The 22,079-nt window shown below is 34.3% G+C and overlaps 1 protein-coding gene across 2 annotated transcripts; it reads left to right on the forward strand.

Annotated features, from left to right (window-relative positions):
- The first annotated feature begins 1,179 nt into the window (after positions 1-1,179).
- Positions 1,180-20,767, forward strand: LOC115442648 (homeobox protein CDX-1). Of its 2 annotated transcripts, none has more exons than XM_030167753.2 (3): positions 1,180-1,635; positions 18,629-18,777; positions 19,191-20,767. In XM_030167753.2, the coding sequence occupies exons 1-3, from the start codon at positions 1,293-1,295 to the stop codon at positions 19,434-19,436; spliced, it is 738 nt and encodes a 245-aa protein (XP_030023613.1). In that variant the 5' UTR covers positions 1,180-1,292; the 3' UTR covers positions 19,437-20,767. The 2 variants fall into 2 exon arrangements, with proteins under 2 accessions (XP_030023613.1, XP_030023614.1); XM_030167754.2 differs by having other exon boundaries at positions 1,181-1,635; positions 18,632-18,777.
- The last annotated feature ends 1,312 nt before the right edge of the window (positions 20,768-22,079 follow it).

Consider the following 22,079-nt stretch of genomic DNA (forward strand, 5'->3'; position numbering starts at 1 on the left):
CGATAAACTTTTTGTATTAATTCTATTGCAATTTTGTTTGCAAATCAGTCTGCGCGCATATTATTTTTATTTTAAGCAATGAGTATTGCTTATGACCGCTATCGGATATACTAGGTAAGTATATGACCAGATAAGATGGTCCCTTTAACGTCGTTATAACCGGTAGGTACCTATTCACTGCACTTGCAGAAAATATAACCTACTAATAAAATGACCGGTTTATGGGGGAAATGTTAAGTCATTATAAACAAATATGAAGGCATATCCATACCTACATCCCCAAAGTACTAATTTTATAAACAGATGGGCCATATTTACTCGAAGGTATTGCTTGTAGAAATGATGAATGTTTATAAATTATTTAAATCTATATAATATTAGAAGATAACATTATTTTTGTAGCATTATAGTCGTTTATTCGTAAAGTGCTTAAGTTTTTAAAGTTTATTATTTACAGTTCAATGGTTACTTACTATACCTACGCACAATTTAAACGAACCTACAGCGTATTCAATTAAACGTTTATAGACATTGACATGTATAAATTATCTATTTGTTTACAACTTCACATGTAGGTAATGTCCTTAACTACATATACTAAATAGACCTGAACTGATGTCTCATGGTGAGAATTTGTAAAGTAGTTTATGCATGAAAATAGTTGTTATTTATTTTACTGCTAAAAATTAAGTCAGGTAAGTATCTATGTGACTTTGTTATTTGTTACTTCATTAATAAAATCACATTGCTTAGGTATATTTTTTATGCAATTGATAGATTAAAAACATATTATTCTAAGGCTGTTATAGATATAAGTAGTAAGAAAATCAAATATATCTACCTAAATGTTCTCGTAAAGAACAGGAAATCCAATCCCTCGAATCATTCGCCATAATTTATATAAATTCCGGCGAGGAACTTGTAAGAGGTCGGCTTCATTATGGTGTTCATTATTTTTGTTGTAATTAGGCAAATTAAATGATAGCGCGGAGTGCAAGGCACGGGCGGGCGAGCGGTGGCGGCGGCGGCGGTGGCGGCGAGGGCTGCTCCCCGAGGCCCGAGGCCGCGCGACGCCGAGGCGGGCCGGCGCGGCGCCGAGCCTCATTGGCCGCGCCAGTCGCCGCCCCGTGGCGCTCCGTTCGCCCCTCCCGCTTGGCTCGCCGCTGGCTCAGCTCGTATCGTTCGTTATGCTCAGTCGCGATAGCAGCGTTGCTAGTAGTGTATCTCGTGAACGGAACGGTGGTGATTTGTGACAGCGAGTGTATGTGCGATGCTCGGACGGTGATCGAAGCATGGTGAATTACGTTAATCCCCTCGCCATGTACCAAGGCAAGGGCGGGCAATACGGCGGCGGGTGGTACGGCTGGCAGCATCAGAACTTTGAAGAACAACAATGGTGTGCTTGGAACGGTGCGCCGGCGGGTGGCGAGTGGGCGCCAGATCCACATCATTTTCCCAAAAGAGAACCTGGAGAAAGAGAAATAGCAGACATGCCATCACCGGCACGAGGAGACCTGGCAAGTCCAGCGGAAGGTTCGCCGAGCTCGGGGTCGAGGCCGTCGCAGCCGCCAGCACCGCCGCGTTCCCCATACGAATGGATGAAAAAACCCAACTACCAGACACAACCTAACCCAGGTATTTTTTTAAACTTTAATCATACACGTTATTAACAAACACCTATCACTATCGAGAAAGATTTCTCGAATAAGTATTTTCTTTTTAAAAAGGCCTTTCATGCAACTTAAAAGACATCCCGGAGATCGCACCGTATTAGCTTTATTGATAAGTATATTTTATTAATACCCACCTATCTACCTACTAATTTCAATAATTAATTTGGATGTAAACAATTACCTGCCCGAACTAACATTGGACTCTAAGCATTCAAAATATGTACAAATAAACTAATGCCTTTGTACATCATTTGTTAGTACAAAAACAGTACCAAAATAAAAACACAAGAGGTAGGTATGAAAGAGGAGCACACCTGTGACAATAAAATATATGGCGCTGCTGATAATTTTAAAGATAATTGATATTAAGTCTAACAATTCATTTTTTTTCTAGATTTAAAGGCTTAGATAAAAGCGAAACCGCTTTTAATATATTGCCGTATAATTTAAAAGGAAAGCGCCGCCGGTTAGCTACACCCGATAATTATGGAAGGTTTTTTTTTAAATGTGATAAACATAGGACTTTAGGTAGGTACATTACGTCAACGTTTTAGGTTAAAATATTCTATAGCTTCATTGCTATAGTAGCTAGCAGTAGAGTAAACGTAGCTTAGGCATCCAGGAACTAATCTTTACTATAAGTAACTTCCTACTAATAATGCCTACTAAGAATTCATTATTTTGCAGTTAATGCCACTTCGGATCGAATAGTGCTTAAAGGCCGGATGGTATAGGTTAAAGATGTATACATAACTTACCTAAAGATATTAGAGAACAAACGTACAAGTGACGGTTAATAATTAGACTTATTGACGATCGTCTATGAACATTTCCAATGTCACAGACATTGGTGCGGTACCTATCTACCTTTGTACAAAGTATACATGAGAGATAATGTAATGGAAATTAGGTATGAACATTCTTATTTTGTCTTTGGTGGATTAACAATATTTACAAACCATGTAAATAAATAAAAACGAATTTACTAGATACAACATCACAGTCGAGAGTGTCTAAGCGCAATTTTAAAATCCATTACCACGCTCATAAAACATAAATAAAATCGCACAAGAAGCGAAATTAATATGGCCATGAAATAAATTGTTTTATTGCTTTTATGAATATTACGTAATGTGTTAATAGAAAATCATCAGGTTCTATTAAATCCGGATATATATTAAATTTTATTAGGTTCAAACTTGTTCGTATACCTTTGTAGGTACCAGTTTTTAAATAATTTAAACTCGCATTTTATTTGTTTAGATTGGGCGAAATAACTAATATTTTCCTGTTTAATTGAAAACTGGTGGTACATTCCTTTGAGACAGTCAGACGAGTTATATGAACGTTATATTCTTTGCTTAACTTAAAGTAGTTTTAACTACCTATTTCCCATCCACTTTCATGCAGAGCCGCGAGTCCCATTAGTATGCCAGTGCATGCAGTGCCAGAAACCGCTCAATATACATATATTGAGCGGTTTCTCTAGTAAGGTACTTGCTATTATTATCGTATGGGATATTATATTATGGTGTTTGGTTAAAAATTGTAATACATCTATTTTTGACAGCATATCGTAGAGGATTCTCCTGCCTGGAGAGTCCTTACTCCCTAATGGATAAAACTATCTATGTACTTGCCCATAGCTCGTCTATAGGCAGGAATATATTCATGATGTGTATTGTGTTGTGTGTTCTATTAAAAAATACGTTATTGATATTTCTATACTTATATTACATTACGCTGATAGAATTCGATACACCATGAAAATGTTACTTGAAAAAAAAAATTAAACCACCAACATTAGTATCTTTCTTATACATTTCCTTTATAGATAAGTGAAACGCAGGCACAACTAAAACATCAAAAAACTTGTGGGAAAACTTTTGTATAAAATTATAAAAATATCAATTTTGTTCAGTGGATTCAACTGTAACAATATTTTTTCTTGTTGGCATATCGGCCTAAATCCTCGCAGTTCTAGAAGAATCGTCAATGCGTTGCTCCCAATTCTCAAGAAAAGGAATAAAGATTCAAGGAGGGTTATGCTTAGTCTCTGTTAATACCGTTACCTATAGCTTAGTGTGGCCCCAGCATATACAATAAATCATAATTCGTTGCCAGGTTTGACATAGAACAATGACAATATTATAAGTAATATAAAACATCTTCTATTGTAACAAATTCTTTCATTTTGTTTTGCAATATTTTGAGATTGTGTCAGCCAGCCTTTCTCTGGTGATGCATCACAAAGTCGTGAACAAACCAACATCATACACATTTCAATCTGCCACATACATAATAGTATCACATACAGTATTTCGACATCAATGATGTCAATTATGACATGCAACATATACACCAATAATATATTTTATTACAGACTTTATAATTTTAAGGCAAAGAAGTAGGTATGCCAACTAGATTCTCAGATCGATGCCAGCAATTAGCATTACGCCAACTCGATATTGTCAACTTTACAGTAGAGACGTTAAACAGAAAAATATGATAACTTTTATTACAGCTTTCTTAATGAGCGTTGTGTGTCGTTAAAATTTCTTCATTCCTTAAAAAGACCACAAAATTTTGCGAGCTTATACATACAAAAATAAAAATGATTACATTAAAACAGAAATTTTCTAAAAAAATATTTAGCGTTGTATAAATGACTGGTACCGATTTAGGTTTATTATTTACCAGCGGCGTTACAAAGTAGTTGACCTAACTATTGAAAGTTTTGACTGTATATTTGTCTTCCACAAAGGTAATCTTTTGTTGGTGACAATAGTACTCTCACTTCTGTGTTACTCTGTCCTATACATAGTTAAACTACCATGAAGTAACCGGTCGGATTCTTTAGATGCCGTTACACGACGCAATGTAACTGTCGCGAAGACATACAATTATTAGAATTAATCATTTGTAATTATCGGCGACAGCACCGTGACAAAATCTATAGTTTTATGTCTGCCAATATTGTCAACAGTCACGCGAAACGCACGTCAGAATGAGTATTTAAAGCTTTATTACACGGTAATAAAATTTGATATTAACATAGTTTGCACTGACAAAAGCTTTCATGTAATGTTCGCTTCTACAGAGAAATTACTTAATATTAGTTAATATTGTATGAGTACGTTTATCTCAAACTAATCAAACCATTTTATGAATAGAAACGTTCGATAATTAAAAAAAAACGATTATTCCGCACACCGTGATATATATTTTTTATTTAATAATACTGAGGGCACAAATCGCTTATGAACTACTCGTATATTGTTCATTTAGCGTAAGATTAAATTTAGTACCTAAAAATGCACGAGATGGTGCCTTAAAGTAATAGCTGAAACGATATTATTCAGCTATAGAATGACTTCATGTAAGTGGTTCTAATATTACACAGAGGTCAATAAACATAATTTAAAATAAAACATAATTTCAGTTATTTTAAAATGAAATTCATTTTTAATATTAATAAATTACACTCTCAAAACTATACCTTATTTTCTCCCTAAAATTGGAAAGGAGTTATTTGTACATCAGCTTTTGCATGCAGCTGCAGAAAATATTCCAAATACGAATATTAGTTTTAATCGTTGCAGTGGTAAATTTGCTTATTTCCAATTCGATCATTATGTCAATATAAGTTTTCGTTCAAAGTTCGATGATATCAATTCTCCCAATATTCGATGAAGGTGTCAGCATTTGGACGTCATAATATTTACCGCTACACAATTTTTTTTTTTTTAAATCCTTGTTTAAGGAGCTTTGTCGTAACTTCATGACTGTTTCGCTCCATACATCTACTTCGCTCGGTGTCTATGCACTCACACTCATACTTATAAGTTATTTGTAACGAAAACCAAAGCCCCCTTTGATCCAGGAGCCTACAAAGACTATTAAATTCTCATATATGATTAGTTTTTTTTTTTTATTATTTATTATAATTTCCACTTCTCTCTCTGGAAAGGCCAGAGAATCTTGTGTGCCAATTATCCAAAGAACAAATAATTGTTACATTAGCCACAGCATCTACTCATTAATTGCCTTATACTTATATTATAATTTTACATTAATTAAGATTTAATTCCGTAATATTTGTGTATTTTATTATTATCTATTTATTTCATATTAATTATACATTATTTGATAGTGACTGTTATAATATATTTTGAAATATGTTATACAGTCATCTTCTTTTTTTTTATATATGTTTAGTTAAATTATGAGGTCCACTCCGCACACACTATAAATGTTACATAATAACATATAATGTACATGTGGTCTAAAGAAAATTCAAGGCTAAAACGACCATACAAAACTCTTAAAGCATGCAATATCTGAGTAGGTAATAGGGATAGAAAATTTTATGAAACTAGAAGGTGCTGAAGTTATATCGCGAACTTTGGAACATAATATTAATATTAAGCCTTTTAGAAACGGTGTAGTTGCACTAAAGCTGGATACTTTGCAGTGGCGAAAGTTGATTACACAACGTAACTAACTAACTATACAACATAAAGGTACCAATATGCATAAATGCAGTCTGCAAATCGTTCTAATGATATTTGGATTCTACATAAATTCTACATAAAGGAAATCCGGCAGGAATCGGATTATATGGACCCTTTCTCACTGGTGCTTTGTAGAGTCTAGAGGTTAAATAATATGGTTTACAGGAACAGTCTAAAAACTCTCTTATTACTCATTGTCCACAAAAACTGAATCGTTCCCTGCTGCATATAGAAACTGACTTCTCTCTATTTATTTTACAGTATATATATTCTCATATTTTATTGGAAATCCTACAAATATTACGAATGTGAAAGTTTGCAAAGATATGGCATCGTTGTAGCTGAGTTGAATTTGAATCATGTTAAGGGGTGATAGTAAGGCGCGTTGAACGTGTTTCTTAGATCACGTGCATGCTACAATCCCATAGGCAACGTTGGTGTATTGCTGAACTTCCTCGATTAACCCGAGCTCCTTAGGTTTAGGAAACATGTACCGCGAGAGGGACTTGTTATGGGCCTTCGGAAAACTGCTTGGAAATATTCTTGGAATATGTTGAACCATCGCGTCGGCTTTCTGTAACATTGTAGGTGCTTGCTAATACGTCGGTGGTATAATATGTTATTGTAATATTTCCAACTCTTCTCTATTTTTTTATTTGTTAAATTTCGTCGTTGACATATTAGTGTTGCTTGAATCTCGCCGAATTTCACCATTCGGTGTCATAAAATGAGTGTCACTGTTGTTTCTGGCTTAGAGCAGTTGCAGTGGCAGGTGTGACGGGAAGTGAGTATCTACAAAAATGTCGGTAGTTACGTATATAGGTCTGTAGACAAAAGCAACAGGGCATCTCTATTGCTCTCTATAGTGTTATTTGGTATTAAAAAAAAACGAAAAATCATATATATTCAAGTTTTCCTAAATATTCATTCGAAAGGAAGTAAAATTGCGTATTCCATACTTTCTGAGAATTCTTGCTTAAATTTAAATGTTGAAACTAGATGCGAGATGTCGCTTAGTATTCAAAGTTTTTTTATTATGCACTTACTTTTTGCTTACTTTTTTTATGAGATCTCTTTCAGTGCTAAGACCGACTGTTGTAACATGTTGTTATTATAAAATTCCGTATTTAATCTTTCTAAATAGTCTACAATAAAGAGTTATCAACCATACTGCGTAATGAAAAAATAACTACTTATTAACTTATTAGATTTGAACTTATCTATTCACTCCTGTAGTGTGACTGAATTATTTATTTATTTATTATGAATAGTACGGTACAAAACACCTTTTACAGTATACATTATAAAAAGCTTTATATTAAATTTCGCTAACATAGATCAACATACCTTTTAATCATATCCGCAATACCTCAAGCATTCTAACAAAAATGCTCGCTTGTCCCTTGCACACATATCACATTCTGGTTTTGAGACCAGGAACTGATTTTGTTTTTAGACTGCAATGTAATGGAGATTTTGATCTCGCAACTATACAGCAAATAGTGTTTTTTTCGAGTTCCGGTTTATAATTGCTTGTAATAGTAGTAATAATATCAGCCCTGTATTATATACTTTGCCCACTGCTGAGCACGGGCCTCCTCTACTACTGAGAGGGGTTAGGCTTTAGTCCACCACGCTGGCCCAGTGCGGATTGGTAGACTTCACACACCTTCGAAATTTCTATAGAGAACTTCTCAGATGTGCAGGTTTCCTCACGATGATTTCCTTCACCTTTAAAAGAACGATAAATTCACAAAGAATACACACATGATTTTAGAAAAGTCAGAGGTGTGTGTGTGTGCCCTTGGGTTTTGAACCTGCGGACATTCGTCTTGGCAGTCCCTTCCACACCCAACTAGGCTATCGCCGCTTTTTTATAATTGCTTGATGTAATATAATAGGCAATAACTAGACATCGGATTATATCCATCTTCACTTTTGCATATGTACCTAAATGCGTAAAATGCTATTTTTATAGGGGTATAGTATTTTTAGTAGTTTTTTTATTGATATTTAATACACATAAATTACAATCATAAATAGTATCTTAATTGTGCATATTTATAATTTTAGTGCATAGCTAACAATAATACTCTACCTTGATTTGTTCGTAGGAATTACAAATAAAACAATTATCAATATACACAAAGCATATAAATTTAATGTATCTTCTCTATGAAATTTATGTCTATATTAACGAAATATAACTTCAGGGGTCCCTATTCTTTCTATAACAATACCGTAAAACGATTGTTAAATTAATGTCATATCAATTAGACAACTAGTTAGTGATTAGTTCTCGCAGTTGAAAGAAAAACGTAAAAATAATTAATAATCATGGATATTTCGGCCTTTAAAATTTAATATGACGAAATTTAAATACATTTTAAAATATTGCACAAGAAATAATTTTTAATGGATATAGTATGGTACGACCGCTTAATTGGCTTAAGCAATTTTCAATTTGTATTAAAGTTTTATAGTATGCAATCTTTGAAGAAAATTTTACTTATAAACTCAATAATGAGATGAGAAAATGCAAGTCTTAGTAACCCCAAACTGCTTGTTAACAAAAAGAAGCGACACCACTCTGAACTTAGATTATAAAGCACTGCACAACGCTACATATCGCACATAATTAAAAAGTACTGGATATTAATTCTCATAACGCCTAGTAGTATATCGGCTGTACTGTTCGTCAAACTAACGCATACGGTACAGCAAGCAAACAGTACGCGCCAATTTTTGCCTGGCTGTAAAGGCAGACAAAGCACTATATTATATATGTATAGACTATGGCATACGAAAGACCTCCCGAACAAATAAGTGTAGATGTAGACCACTAGGTGGTCATCTCATTAACATTACACGCACTATTTTCAATTATATTCTATGTTCTCTAGAGTTTTCATTAATATTAAAATAACTTTAGTGCCATTTGGTCCAGGATTCTACCTTACAGAAAACCGGCGTCAAATAATAACTTTCTTTTATATTTCGTAATAATTTTGATGACAGGTTGCTATTTGTCAAAATATCACTCATTCCTTCAAATCAAATATTAATAGGTCTCATAAAATCTTAGAAAATCAAGATTATTTCGGCCATTCCGCCTATCGCCGACACATCCGATCTTGAATTTACAAATGTGCCTAATTATCGATTAATTCAAATTAACCTGTAAATATTAAGGTGTAGTGCAGAGTAAAAGCTATCGGATTCTTTACGGTACACTGGACAAAACTCTAATAACAACCATGAGAAAATATCCGCTAGTCAGCTAGTAACATCTGAAATGGTCGGGCCAAAGAATCGGCTATAGAAGATCAATATTGCGTGCTTGACGAGTCTTTCAGGTATTCTAGTATAATATTTGGCAAAAATATAACAATAAGTCGGATGAATATCTTTGATTTCTTGTTTGTATCAGAAACTTGTAGTGGCCCATGAATGGAACACTAGACCTGTGTTCAGTAAAATCTTGTGAAAATATAACAAAAAGAAAAAAAAAACAAACATTGTTGGTGTAATAGTATAAACTATGTACTTTAAATTGATTATATTTTTTAAAAAGTCTACTACTTGGAAACTGTTATTACGCACTATAAAAAAAAACAAGCTATTTTCTAAATGTTGGTGTCTTGAATGTGTGTGTGTCGCAGATGCAATATCATTTGTGATCGGACGCGAATGAACTCATATAAATTGTAATGGCTCGGCAAAGTATTAGTAGGATTTTTGAAAACTGGATTACAAAACCCAGTTTACAACATGGTTACCGTGCTATGATCGGCCACACTACCCTAATTCAATATTCATACAACCCGGATTTTACTATACTTATTTCATTAACGGGTGTAAATATAGTGTTTTCAAATGAAAAAACACTGTATAGTCACATATAATAATGATCCCATAGTACGACGAGATTATGTGTGATGGGTATTAGGTAGTAGACTTGGTCTAATAACCCAAACTTGCGGTCATACAAGCATTTTTTTATTGGTGCAGGATTTGAACTCTAGTTTCTGTTATTGCCATCAAATTAATACGCCTAGGAGTCTGATTATAATTATGTTTATTTACCAAATTAAAAAAAGGTATGAATAGAATCCACGTTTACACGGAAATTCATTTTCATTAGAATGATATTTTTAATTTTTACTATGTTTTTGTTTAAACATAGTTTTTTTAGAGGTTTAGGCGGCATCCTTTAAGTCCAAACGAACAACGACATTCAGAAAAACTACTAACAATAGAATAATTTAGCAACTTTGGGCGCAGACTTGTAAATTAAATTACCATTATAATGAATTGTGTTTCGCAAGCAAAAATTAAGAATTAAATATTTTTTTCCAAAATATGATTTATTTTCGGTTTTTGGGAGCGGGGGCACAAGGCTGTCGTTAAAGCATGATATTTTGGGAAGTATGATACTTAATAAGGATATTACAATTTTATAACCTGACTACTACGTTAACGCTTATGAATATAAAAATGAAAAGATTGAAGATATTAGGAAGTAATTTACATGCTCTATTTTTTTTTTAAATTAAAATGGTAACATCTAATGAATGTAAATCAAACTTTCATATGTAGGCACCGCTTTGAATTGGCCGCGGTTTTGTAATAATTAACATTTCCCTTTAATTGACTTGTTAGTATGATCGTTCGGCACACATTATTTTGCATTTACAGAAACGGTATATAATGCGTGCCTTGGGATTGAGTGCATGGTGTAAGCAATTAATCCCGCAATCCCGGGACAACAGCGGCCGGGATAGCGGGGGACGTTCCCGGCGACAATCTCGCACAATGGCGCCCCCGGGACCCCACAGAACAAGTTAAATCTTTGCAAACTTAATGTCTGTATTGTTGCTATGGTATTGGAGAGAAGTTATAATTTTGATTTAAAACGCTGCATTGCAATTTCATCAACCGTTTGTAAATTAAAATATTTTTCGTTGGGCTTAACAAGAAATTAACCAAACAACATATCAAAGCATATATGCAAAATATTCAAAGCCTTTAATTTATATTCCCACAATATTATAGAATCATATTTTTTTAAGTCTTCGATATTGTCTTCACTATTAAGGAAATTAAATTATTTAATTCAAAATTGGATACCATAACTAACTATAATACTAACTAGACTGCCTCGGTGGCGTAGTTGTATTGCATGTCCGGTACAATAGCGCTCTGAGGTCCTGGGTTCGAATCCCGGGTCGGGCAAAGTGATATTTGGTTTTTTCTGCTCAGTATCAGCCCGGAGTCTGGAATTTGTGCCCGATATGGCGATAGGCTCGCCCCCTATCACATCATGGGACGGAACATACTTGGCGAAAAGTGGGTGCCCTAGTTGTGATAAATGCGTGATGTTATGTATGTATGTATGTAACTAACTATAATGTTTTATGTCTTTGCATACCAGTTTTTGAAAATGCATGTTAGGTTTTTTTTTGTAAAATAGCTTTGAAAGAAAAGTATGATAGATAGATAACCTACCGGCGGTCTCTACGTTCGTAATTTTAAACACCACATTTACGAGCGTATTCGAACTGTTTACTATCACGTAAAAAGGTACCCTTAAGGTATAGTATTTACTATATGTTAAATAACCGGAGCATCGTAGACGGTATAAAATTTGCATCAGTCATCACTGACTGACAGACAGACAAGCACACCACGGCTGGGTCCAGGAAAATAAGATTTTGCATACCAGTTTCTTTTAAAACGTAGGTGAGCAGTAAGAAACGATTTTAGACACTGCTTTACCTGAGGAGTTTTAAAGGAAATCCCGACGGACACACACACTTAGTGTGAATATTAATAACTCTTTTACCTTTACTTTAATTATTATCAATACATTACCAGGTAGCCTAGATTATTTAATATAAACAAAGTTTTTTTATGTGAGCATATTTATATCAACCAATACTCTGTCATATTATGTCACATCAATACAATGTCAAGCTGACACATGTAACATCGTGTTTGTATTGTAGTTGTGTCTACAACGTCCTTTCCGACCGGCCCCGTGTGTACAAAACCACTATTTATCTTCTCATTGTGTTTGCACAAACCTGCCTGTGTTCGGAGAAATAAATCTCTATTTGTCAACATTCACCAATTACAAGACGGGATGTCTACATTTCACGCTTACTAAGATATATTGAGGAGTCGCTTGTCACAATAGACAGTATGAATAAAGGACTCATGATGAATTAGGAGAGTTGAATGTTCTCATCTGCGGTAGTCGCGCCTCGGGGAGTCTTCGACTCGCAAAAAATGTCGGAAGCTGCTAGTAGGTGGGGATTATTATTTGTTATCGCCTCCTTTCTATCGATGCTTTCTGTTAACGCCCTTTAATGTCCATTGTTTGGTAAATATTTAGAGGGCGTCACGCTGTGTTCGGGCACATGATAATTAACGTTTTTAGTTTACTAATATAGTACACGTGATAACGACGTCTCTTTCAAAGCCTGCAATCCATCACTAAAAGTCAGATAATAGCGCAATGTTTTTACGTGACGGCTTACTAGAAGTACAAAATCCCACGATGTAATTAATTGAAACTTTATTATGATGGACGTAGTTCGAATTTTATTAATTTTGTAATAATGTATTGTTTTCTTTTGACATTAAACAGTGCCTACCTCGTGATGCTGTTTCATGGAAATATGATGTACCTACCATGTTTCCATTGTAATAATTATTAGAAGATATATTTTAAAATAAAAAAAATATATATAATAAAAAATTACAAACATTTGCAACTCACAAACTTTTTATTAAGAAATATTTGTTGGATAGTAGATATAGTATTTGTGAAATACAAAAAATTACAATAGCAGACAATAGCTCGCAAGTCGTAGATAGGTAAATAATATATAAGATATAGATGTGTATTAATCCGTCTTATCGTCTTAATACCCATTGTTTTTTTGACACAAAACCTTAAGTAGTTAAGTAAATAGTTTAAATTGTGCGAAGAACTGTATCTAGTGGTGTAGTTTCACATTCTCAATCTGTGCAATCTGGAAATCCAGATGTGAACAGTTTCATCTCGAGATATCGTCAGCATTCTTGTGAAGAGGTTTATCGCGATAGTGGTATCAGCCGCCCCTCGTCCATCAAAAACACATTACAAGCGGTTACAAGAAGGTAACCGTGTGATATGACACGGCGTTGAGTCAACACGTTCAAAAGCGCCGCTATCGTTGGCGAGTCGCGATAATCGCGCGTTAACTGAAAGTGGGATTTCGGCTGGCCGACAAAGTCTCGGGCACTGATAACCGACCGATTAATCGTTTTCCTTTCATAATACGCACCCTAAGTACATGCACGACAAGCAATTCGTGATATTACATAAGTGATACACGTGTAATCTTGCTCATAAATTTAATTGAATCGAATTGAAATCTATTTGTTGATATGGTATGCTTATATCAAAGGAAATTAATGCGTAATATATTTTATAATTTCCTATCAGATAGAATTTGTGTAGATCCTGTAATGCGATATGTTCTTCTCTTTTCATTTTAGTTTCACGTTTTACATAATTTGGCAAAATCCTAAAGGCTAAATCCGTTACGCTTACATATTTGAATTTATTGATTATGTAGCATATTATTTAAAACCATATTACACGATTTTCCAGTGCTATGCAATCATTGCTGGTGTCTCAATAATACAAACTTTGTAACAAATTTAAAATATGAGTAATATTATTATCGTCCACCTGTGGTCATTGTTTATATATGGACAATTTAATGATTTAGGTATAACTAAATATAGTATTTTTAATTACCAACGCCCGGAAATCTTGCAAGTAAGGTGGTGCTGGTGTTATTAAATGATCATTACTGTAGGTAATCACGAGCTACGCTAACATATTGTAAATATATAGACGGGGAAAGTTAACGTGCATTGTTTGGAGTCTATTCTTACTGACCGATATTCGACAAGCTAGGATACTCGATTTGCGTCGGAGCATTAACTTTATATATTATGCTATGTTTAGACTAGTCATTTCCTGCAGCAATCTTGCGCAAGAAGATGCGTTTACACTGGTGGTAATATTTCAATAGTTCTATACAAATGCAATTTAAATTACCACTTGTAATCTTCAAAATTTGCAGAAGTCAGCTTACCGTCCTTGTCTATACGATAAAAATTGCTTGTAGAGGTTAAGTTCTGCTGATTTTCTTAAGTTAATCAAAAGTTCGCTTTAGACAAAGCTATATACTGCGTAGCTCTACCACTTTTAACGATTATTATATTGAATGTAAATAGCTTAGTATTAATTTATAAGTTGTTAATTATTTAGCAATCCACGACTTTATTATTTTGTGGAAGCAATACATTTTTATCAACGACATGCGAGTATGAATGAGTGTCCTGTTATCATAATTACTATATTGAAATAGTAATAGCTGTTACAGTCTATAAAGTACACAAATTATTAATTATGATGTACTAGAGTGATTTATTATGGCCCCTGACGTAGTGTTATGCGTTTTTGCTTATCGTTTTCAATAAAAAATTTGGTTAATCATCGCACGTCATCTATCCATCATTTTGAAAATTCATCTTGTGCCTACTGTAAAACGCAGGACTTTCTGAGGTGTCATGCTAGTTTTTATTCCGGAGGTGATGTGGAATCGATATTATTCAAAAGCATAATAAAATAAACAAATAATAAATACTTCGGTTTGGTGTATTGATTTATTATTAATTGCAAGACTGGGATATAAAAGAAAACGGAGCCTAAAACTTGTGTCTTCTAATAAAGAAATACCACGACGAATTATTACGTCGAAACAAAACAAAATGCAAGAGATTTTGAACTCTGAAGGCTGTGTGCATCCCAGCCACGGCTCGGTTTATCTGGCACCTATCTAAGTATGTATCTAAGTATGATATTTGTCCACGATAACCGCATACTAAACACGGGTACGCCGCCCTAGACCGCCGCGCCCGCCCGCCATATTTACATCGCACAAACAACTAGGTATTTTTTATGAAAACTCAAAGTGATAACACCAGCTTGGTTAATGGTTAGTATAATGCTATTTAAAGTATTATTTGTGCTATAAATATAATTTAGGGTTTTGAACAAAGGCCGTCTGACGCAATTATTACAAGGGTAGGACAGTAAAAGGATAGTAAATAAAATAGAAGTCGATGAGATGTAAAGAGAATGAGATTAATCTTAGGTTTTTATTCTGAGTCACGTAAATTGCATTGACACTAGCTAAGGTCTACCATTCATCAATAATTATAGGTAGGATCAGTTTTAACATAATATTATACTGTCTGATCCGTCAGGAGGTGCAACACTGCCACAACATGAAGCGGTAATAAACTGAGGAAATATTTGTTGTATTTTGATTCATGTATTATAAAACATTTAATTAATGTACGTCATAAACCTAAATAAGAAACAGGCACAATTTCTAATTCGCATTGTAAATTAACAATACCAACATTGCAGCTATTTTCTTTCACAAATGGTCTATGACTTCATCTACGTCTAATGCTACAACGACACGTTAATTTTGATTTAACATTGTTTGCATTGTGTTAAAGCGTTTGCATTTATAGTCTGCCTCGCAAAAAGTGAGCCCAATTGAACTTATTAGAATCAACCAACGCAAGTGGCAAGTAGACTGACGGCCGTGGCGCCGACCTGAGTCGGAAATCGCGACTCTGGCTCGGCCGCGAGGCGACACAGCTCAGCGCGCCCACGTCGCGACGCGCCGCATGCCCGAGTTCGCCGGCTGACCATTGTTTACTCTGGCTGTTAGCGCCTACTATCAACACTTCGTTGCCTATAATGTCTATAGACAAAAATCTTCTGTTTACCCCATAGGTTTACCCAAAAAGTTCTTCACCATCTCCTTTTGTTTACTTCTCTAACAGGAAATTTATTTAAGTTATAATTTTCTGTCATTCGAGCGTTTTAAAGTCTTTATCTTGCATAGACAACGGCTCAAATTGGTGTTAGAAAACATGTCATGTTGTTGACTTTGACCCGCCACCATAGAGCATTTATCTCGCCACGCTATGCAATTATCGTACATTACAAAATAATTATTTTACTATCAGTTTATATAGTTGCAAGTTTTAAAGCAAGTATGTGCTGCGAAAACTATGAGTTGAGTTGCAGTGTGAATGCGGATTGACGGCCGGGATACATGTTTAACATTCACAGCAAGTTGTAGATAACTCTTAATTCAATAACAATATTATCAAAATGAAAATAAGATTGCTGGTGCCAAGAAGCGGTCGTCGAGTTAATGTTACGTAAAATGTCTAATTCCATCTGATTCTCTCGCGTGTGACAAACATAATTTATGAAGTTCTTAATACCCAGATAAGGAATATTTACACACTCGGAGTGGGTAGGTACACAAGCATACACCTCACCTCTGTCTTAGTGTTATGTGCATAGATATAAGTATCTAGGTAATTTTACTCGTTGAGACGTCTAAAACACAGATAATAATGGTAAATAAAGTTTTGGTACCTATTTGAAATTTTCGAGAAGAAAAGTCCAATGGAATTCTCTATCTGATGCAGCTTAAACGTCTAATCTGTCTGTCCACATTAACACAGTAAAGTTAAAACGTAAATGGCGTTAAAAATCCACTATCATGTGATAATGGGTTTTTAAATTTAGACTCAGAGGTATGTAAATGAGAACGTTATCTACTCGAATATTACTCATCCAACGTACATTCCCATTATACCATTCATATAAACTACACAATTACAACGGTTTAATTCTAAATTACATAAGAAAACTTTACATGTCGAGTGTTCTGGGTTGGCGACTGTGACGCCACATTCGATAAAATTTTAAATATTTGTTAAAACTATTTTTTTAAGTGTTACTATATATAACACACCCATCACAGTAATCAGATCGTCACGTATTATAATACAGATTTGTTTTTCACCTTAAAACATATTTTGTAGAAATAAATCAAAGTAAGCGTAATTTTATCATTAATTTGTAGAACCACTTTGTAGTCAGTTTTATTTACAATATACATAAGCCAGTAGTAGATCGGGATGAAATCTACGCCGATTATTATACTGTCACAAACAAAGTACTTAAAATGGCATTATTGCTGCCGTGTTTCTTATGGTTTGGTCAATGGGATACCTAAGTCTAATACAATTTCTCTTGAATTTGAATTTTCGTCCGAAAAATCCTAACAAAATGTTTCGGTACATATTATATATTTTTTATCTATTCGTAGTACATTAGAACATGTTTGTAGTGATATTTATTCAATGGGATCGCAAGGTGTGGTCTCTGTTAAATCCAGCGCTAATCTCGGGGCGCGCGGCGCTTCTGATGCCCGCCGGCTGGATTTACCTTATCGAGCCCCCGGGATTTCTTTCACAACTCCCCTCACATTACACTCGGGCGAATACGTGTCTCGTTACGAGAATATAAAAGACCTCTCAAACAGTAAACCGACGAATTATCGTCCTAGTAAAGTAACCAATAACGCTATACGTTTTGTTTTAAAACTAAATGTAACTTTTTCGTCTCAACTTTAAAGTTTTGTTGCGCAGACTGTGTGATGTTTTAAGGCATTAGTCTCTCTACCGCGAGATTCGCTAGCGGCTTTAGATTAGCCCTCAAAGACTTAAAGCAGTTATGTGATTTCATGTTACAGAATAATATTTAGGTAAATATGTTTTTCGATATTTGTCGACGGATTCCTAGTTTAAAGTTCACTAATGACTTTTTTCTCGCTATTCTTTACTGGTGTGTGTGGTATGTAGGCAGAGGAGCTGGTGCATCCACTTTTCTGCCGTGTTTTTTCCGTCCCCTGTTGTGGTAGGGGGCGTTTCTATCGCTATACTGGGCACAAATTCCAGACTGATACATAAAAAAACCCAATATCACTGCCCGACCCGGGGATCGAATCCGAGACCCTAGCACTGCAGTCGTACCGTAATACTACCACGCCGTGATTCTAAAAGTTTTATAAAACACATTGACGTATATTCTATAGACACGAACGTCTAAATAAACTATTTGTTCAAAATTTGAAATTAGAACTTAAGTTCTCTGTAACGCTAAAACATCAATCGTCGTCTAAGTTAACTTCAAAGATGCAGTGCTAAAGCGCTTTAAATATAGTAAAAGTAAAATGGCAACCAATACCGGATTGCAGTACAATTCTGTTGAACACAGTGCGTGTTCTGCGCCAGATCTAGTATGTAGTACATATATTATATCGATGATAAAATATATTATATAAACTTGTATACCTAAGTATGATATTTTGTTTTCAGATCGACTATAAAATTATGAAATTTTATGATGAAAGAGCAATTTGATTTACATTGCCTGAATCATATTAATGTTCCATACACATCAGTCCCTATTATCATAATGGATTTCTATTGTTGTAGGTAAAACGCGCACAAAAGACAAATACAGGGTGGTGTACAGTGATCACCAGAGGCTGGAGTTAGAGAAGGAGTTCCACTACAGCAGGTACATCACTATTCGTCGCAAGGCAGAACTCGCCGTCAGCCTTGGCCTTTCCGAACGACAGGTGAGAATTAATACATCTCAATAAATTTTGTTCCGATACATTTGCCGAGGTCAAAATCTTCTGCCATTGATATGTCATCATAATATGTACATATTTGTTGCTGTTTAAATATTATGAAATAAAATACAGAAATCAGAATGGTAGATATAGATCAGATCAAAGTCCCCGCTACGTAATTTAGGGGTTTGTTGCATAAAAACGTAACTCGTAGATCTTTTACCACTTTTGATCTTAACCATTTGTCTATTCTGATGGTCTATAGATACATCTATATATTCAATTAATATTAAATGAGAATTCATTTTAATTACTTATTTCTGAAGTTATATAATTGAATAAAAAAGTTGTAACAAGAAATTGTTATTAAAGTCATGAGTCAGTGATGCAAATATAAACGAGTGTTATTGTTACAGGTCAAAATTTGGTTTCAAAACAGACGAGCCAAGGAAAGGAAACAAGTGAAGAAACGCGAAGAAGTGGTGATGAAAGAGAAAGGCGACCATGCATCTCTACAGCACGCGCAGCTGCACCATGCCACCATGCTGCATCACCAGCAGATGATGAACGGCATGATGCACCACCACCACTACCACCAAGGCGTGTTGCAGGGCGTGCCGGAGCCGCTGGTGCCGGGCGTGCCGCCCGTGCCGCTGCTGTGACCGCAACACCGCGACTACTGTCACCACAGTGATTCATTCGCGTAGCGACTCACGCAAAACCAGTGATTATTGAATTTAAAGGCTTATACGGACATTATAGTATAATTGCGATATGACCTTATTATGTGTGATTTTAGTGCAATCTCGTGGGAATACGCGTGTCGATATAACATCATCATAAATTAAAACTTATATTTAAATACTCTTAGGCGCTACTTCGGTAGTTACCTAACAACTGTCAGTAAGCGTTGGCACTTATAAAGTTCTGCTACTAAGGCTCTTTCATTAATGAGAAACAGATTACTAAATCTCCACCAATTTTTATAACCGTTAATGAAAATAGTCGTTTTATCAGAACAGCTCTATTTAGCCCTTATTTTAGTGCTAAAATTAAATAATGTTCTAAGTGTTCATGCCTGATAGCTATTGTGCCACTTTCGGAGGAAAGTGCGACTAATTTTAATATTATGAATTTTGTCCTTTGACTGTATATATAGATTACTATATTTTTATATAATTAATATAACAATTAAGTAAGTATTAACTTTTATTTTGAAGTGGTAAATTGATTTCTCAGTGCTATAAAAGCCTATTGTATCCGTTTATATAGCTACAAATCATTATTTTATTCCATACAGGTTTTATAAATCAATTTTTCTGCTTAATATCTACGTAGTTCTTCCATGTTATTCTGTAATTTAATCATACACTATAAGAATCTCATACGTAAGTGCGCAAAGTTTCCAAATTAATTAATAAAATACGTAATATTGTATCTTTTATAGCATTGAGAATAAGGTGCGATAATTTTTTTACGTTGAATGAGATTATTCCTAGTTATAATTGTTTTGTAAATAATACATTAAATCTTAGATTAAATTATTGCTATGCCAGTATATGTAGCATTAACACGGGACAAAACACTCAATACACGAACTAATTGACTACATTGTATAATTTGGGTAGGTACGAGTGGATCGAGGAGGGATATAAAGGATTTTTACAGTTAATTAGATTACGATTGAGTTGTTAACGATGTTTACAATATATTATTTATTGATTCGCAGTCCACGGAAGAATTGTTTATCGTTTTGTTTTGTGATGCCGACCGTGTACATTGTGGTGCTAACAATAATCGAATAATACGATTAATATTATCTTTCCACTTTATAAAGGAGGAGTCGACTTCAAATGATGTTTTGGTAATTGTTGTATGTAGGATGTTGTGTTGATGTTTTGGAAGTCGTTTGTAACACTTGAACTGTTAGATTATTTGCAGCACTATCACGAAACACATTTGATAAACTAAATAAATCCATGTTAATCGAATAGAAACTGTTTTTATTTTTCCGTTTAAACCATTAATGAGACTTTTTTGGTATTATCGCAAGGTAAGGAATTTGCATTACAAATTACAATAATGTCAGTAACTTTAATGCCTCCAGACTGGCTTTTTTATTAAATTAGATCAGCTCTACGATATAATGTTCATTTTAAAACAATAAAATCCATGGCTTCGTGGTGCGTAAAAACATTTTTTTTAATAAGTAATTATTTAAATAATGCGATGTTATGTTTTAAGAAAAGCAAAGCCCTAACATAGCGATGAATAACTACCTACTGCAAGTAATTATTAATGATTCAAGAAAAACACGATCTGAAACATGACAGGGCATGTACAATTGGTACCTAATTAGGATTGTTTAAACATATTTTTATCAAATTAAGTATTATTTAATTTGCCTATTGAAGTTGTTTTTATTATTTTCATTAAAAATAAGCTAATAAAACTCTTTATTATGAGTTTCTTTATTACCGGAAACGTACGCGATGTTATGTAAGAAATTGTAATACGTCAAAGCCAGTTCACACATAATGGAAAAAAAAACCTACACTAAGGTAGAGACGAGGACCTACTGCGCATTGTTCAAATGAATCTGTTTCAAAGATATGTTCCGTGTCAGTGACGGACACCAATTTTGATGATACTTATTTCAATCTCGCTATGATAGTTTGTCTAATTATACGTTTTTGTACTGGATAGCGCTACAAATATTATTTTCCACACCCATCGAATCGAAATACTCTATTCATGTTTTCTTTCCGTATGCCTGTTTTGTTCTTTTATATGTATCAGTGTTGTAAAATTGACCGTCGCTTAAAAGTAAAAAATTACGTTTCTATGCAACGGAGTGTAGTTAAAAATTAGAACTATAATAATAACTAAACATTCGTCGATATTGAACAATACCTCAGGGTTGTTAAATGTAATATTAGTGGTTTTTACAGTTAAAGACTAGTTATAGTCATTTTCATACAATATGCACAAACCTGAAGATCTCTACAATTTGAGGTCTTGCAAAAGTATTTTAAAATATTTTCATTTTAGTCTACCTAATTTAATTGTAGGTACAATAAAAATACCCACCTTAACAAACTGTCTTATACTTTAATAATCAAGAAGCGCAATTAACATATGATATACAACAATGGGTATCTTAATTACAAAGCTATGAAAATTATTGGGCACTATGAGACTTAAAATTGATTTGGTAACAGATGTAATTTAGCCTTATACCTGAATACCTATAGTCCTATGTGCATGTGTATACTCATCTACCCATTCAGTTCTTTCACTTTTCA

The sequence above is a fragment of the Manduca sexta genome, chromosome 22, assembly GCF_014839805.1.
Source record: "Manduca sexta isolate Smith_Timp_Sample1 chromosome 22, JHU_Msex_v1.0, whole genome shotgun sequence".
NCBI classification, from domain to species: domain Eukaryota; kingdom Metazoa; phylum Arthropoda; class Insecta; order Lepidoptera; family Sphingidae; genus Manduca; species Manduca sexta.

Coding starts and splice junctions, on each gene's coding strand:
- LOC115442648 (XM_030167753.2), top strand. CDS start 1,293: ATGGTGAATTACGTTAATCCCCTCGCCATGTACCAAGGCAAGGGCGGG. Junction 1,636..18,628: donor CCAGACACAACCTAACCCAG/GTATTTTTTTAA, acceptor TTTCTATTGTTG/TAGGTAAAACGCGCACAAAA. Junction 18,778..19,190: donor TTGGCCTTTCCGAACGACAG/GTGAGAATTAAT, acceptor TTATTGTTACAG/GTCAAAATTTGGTTTCAAAA.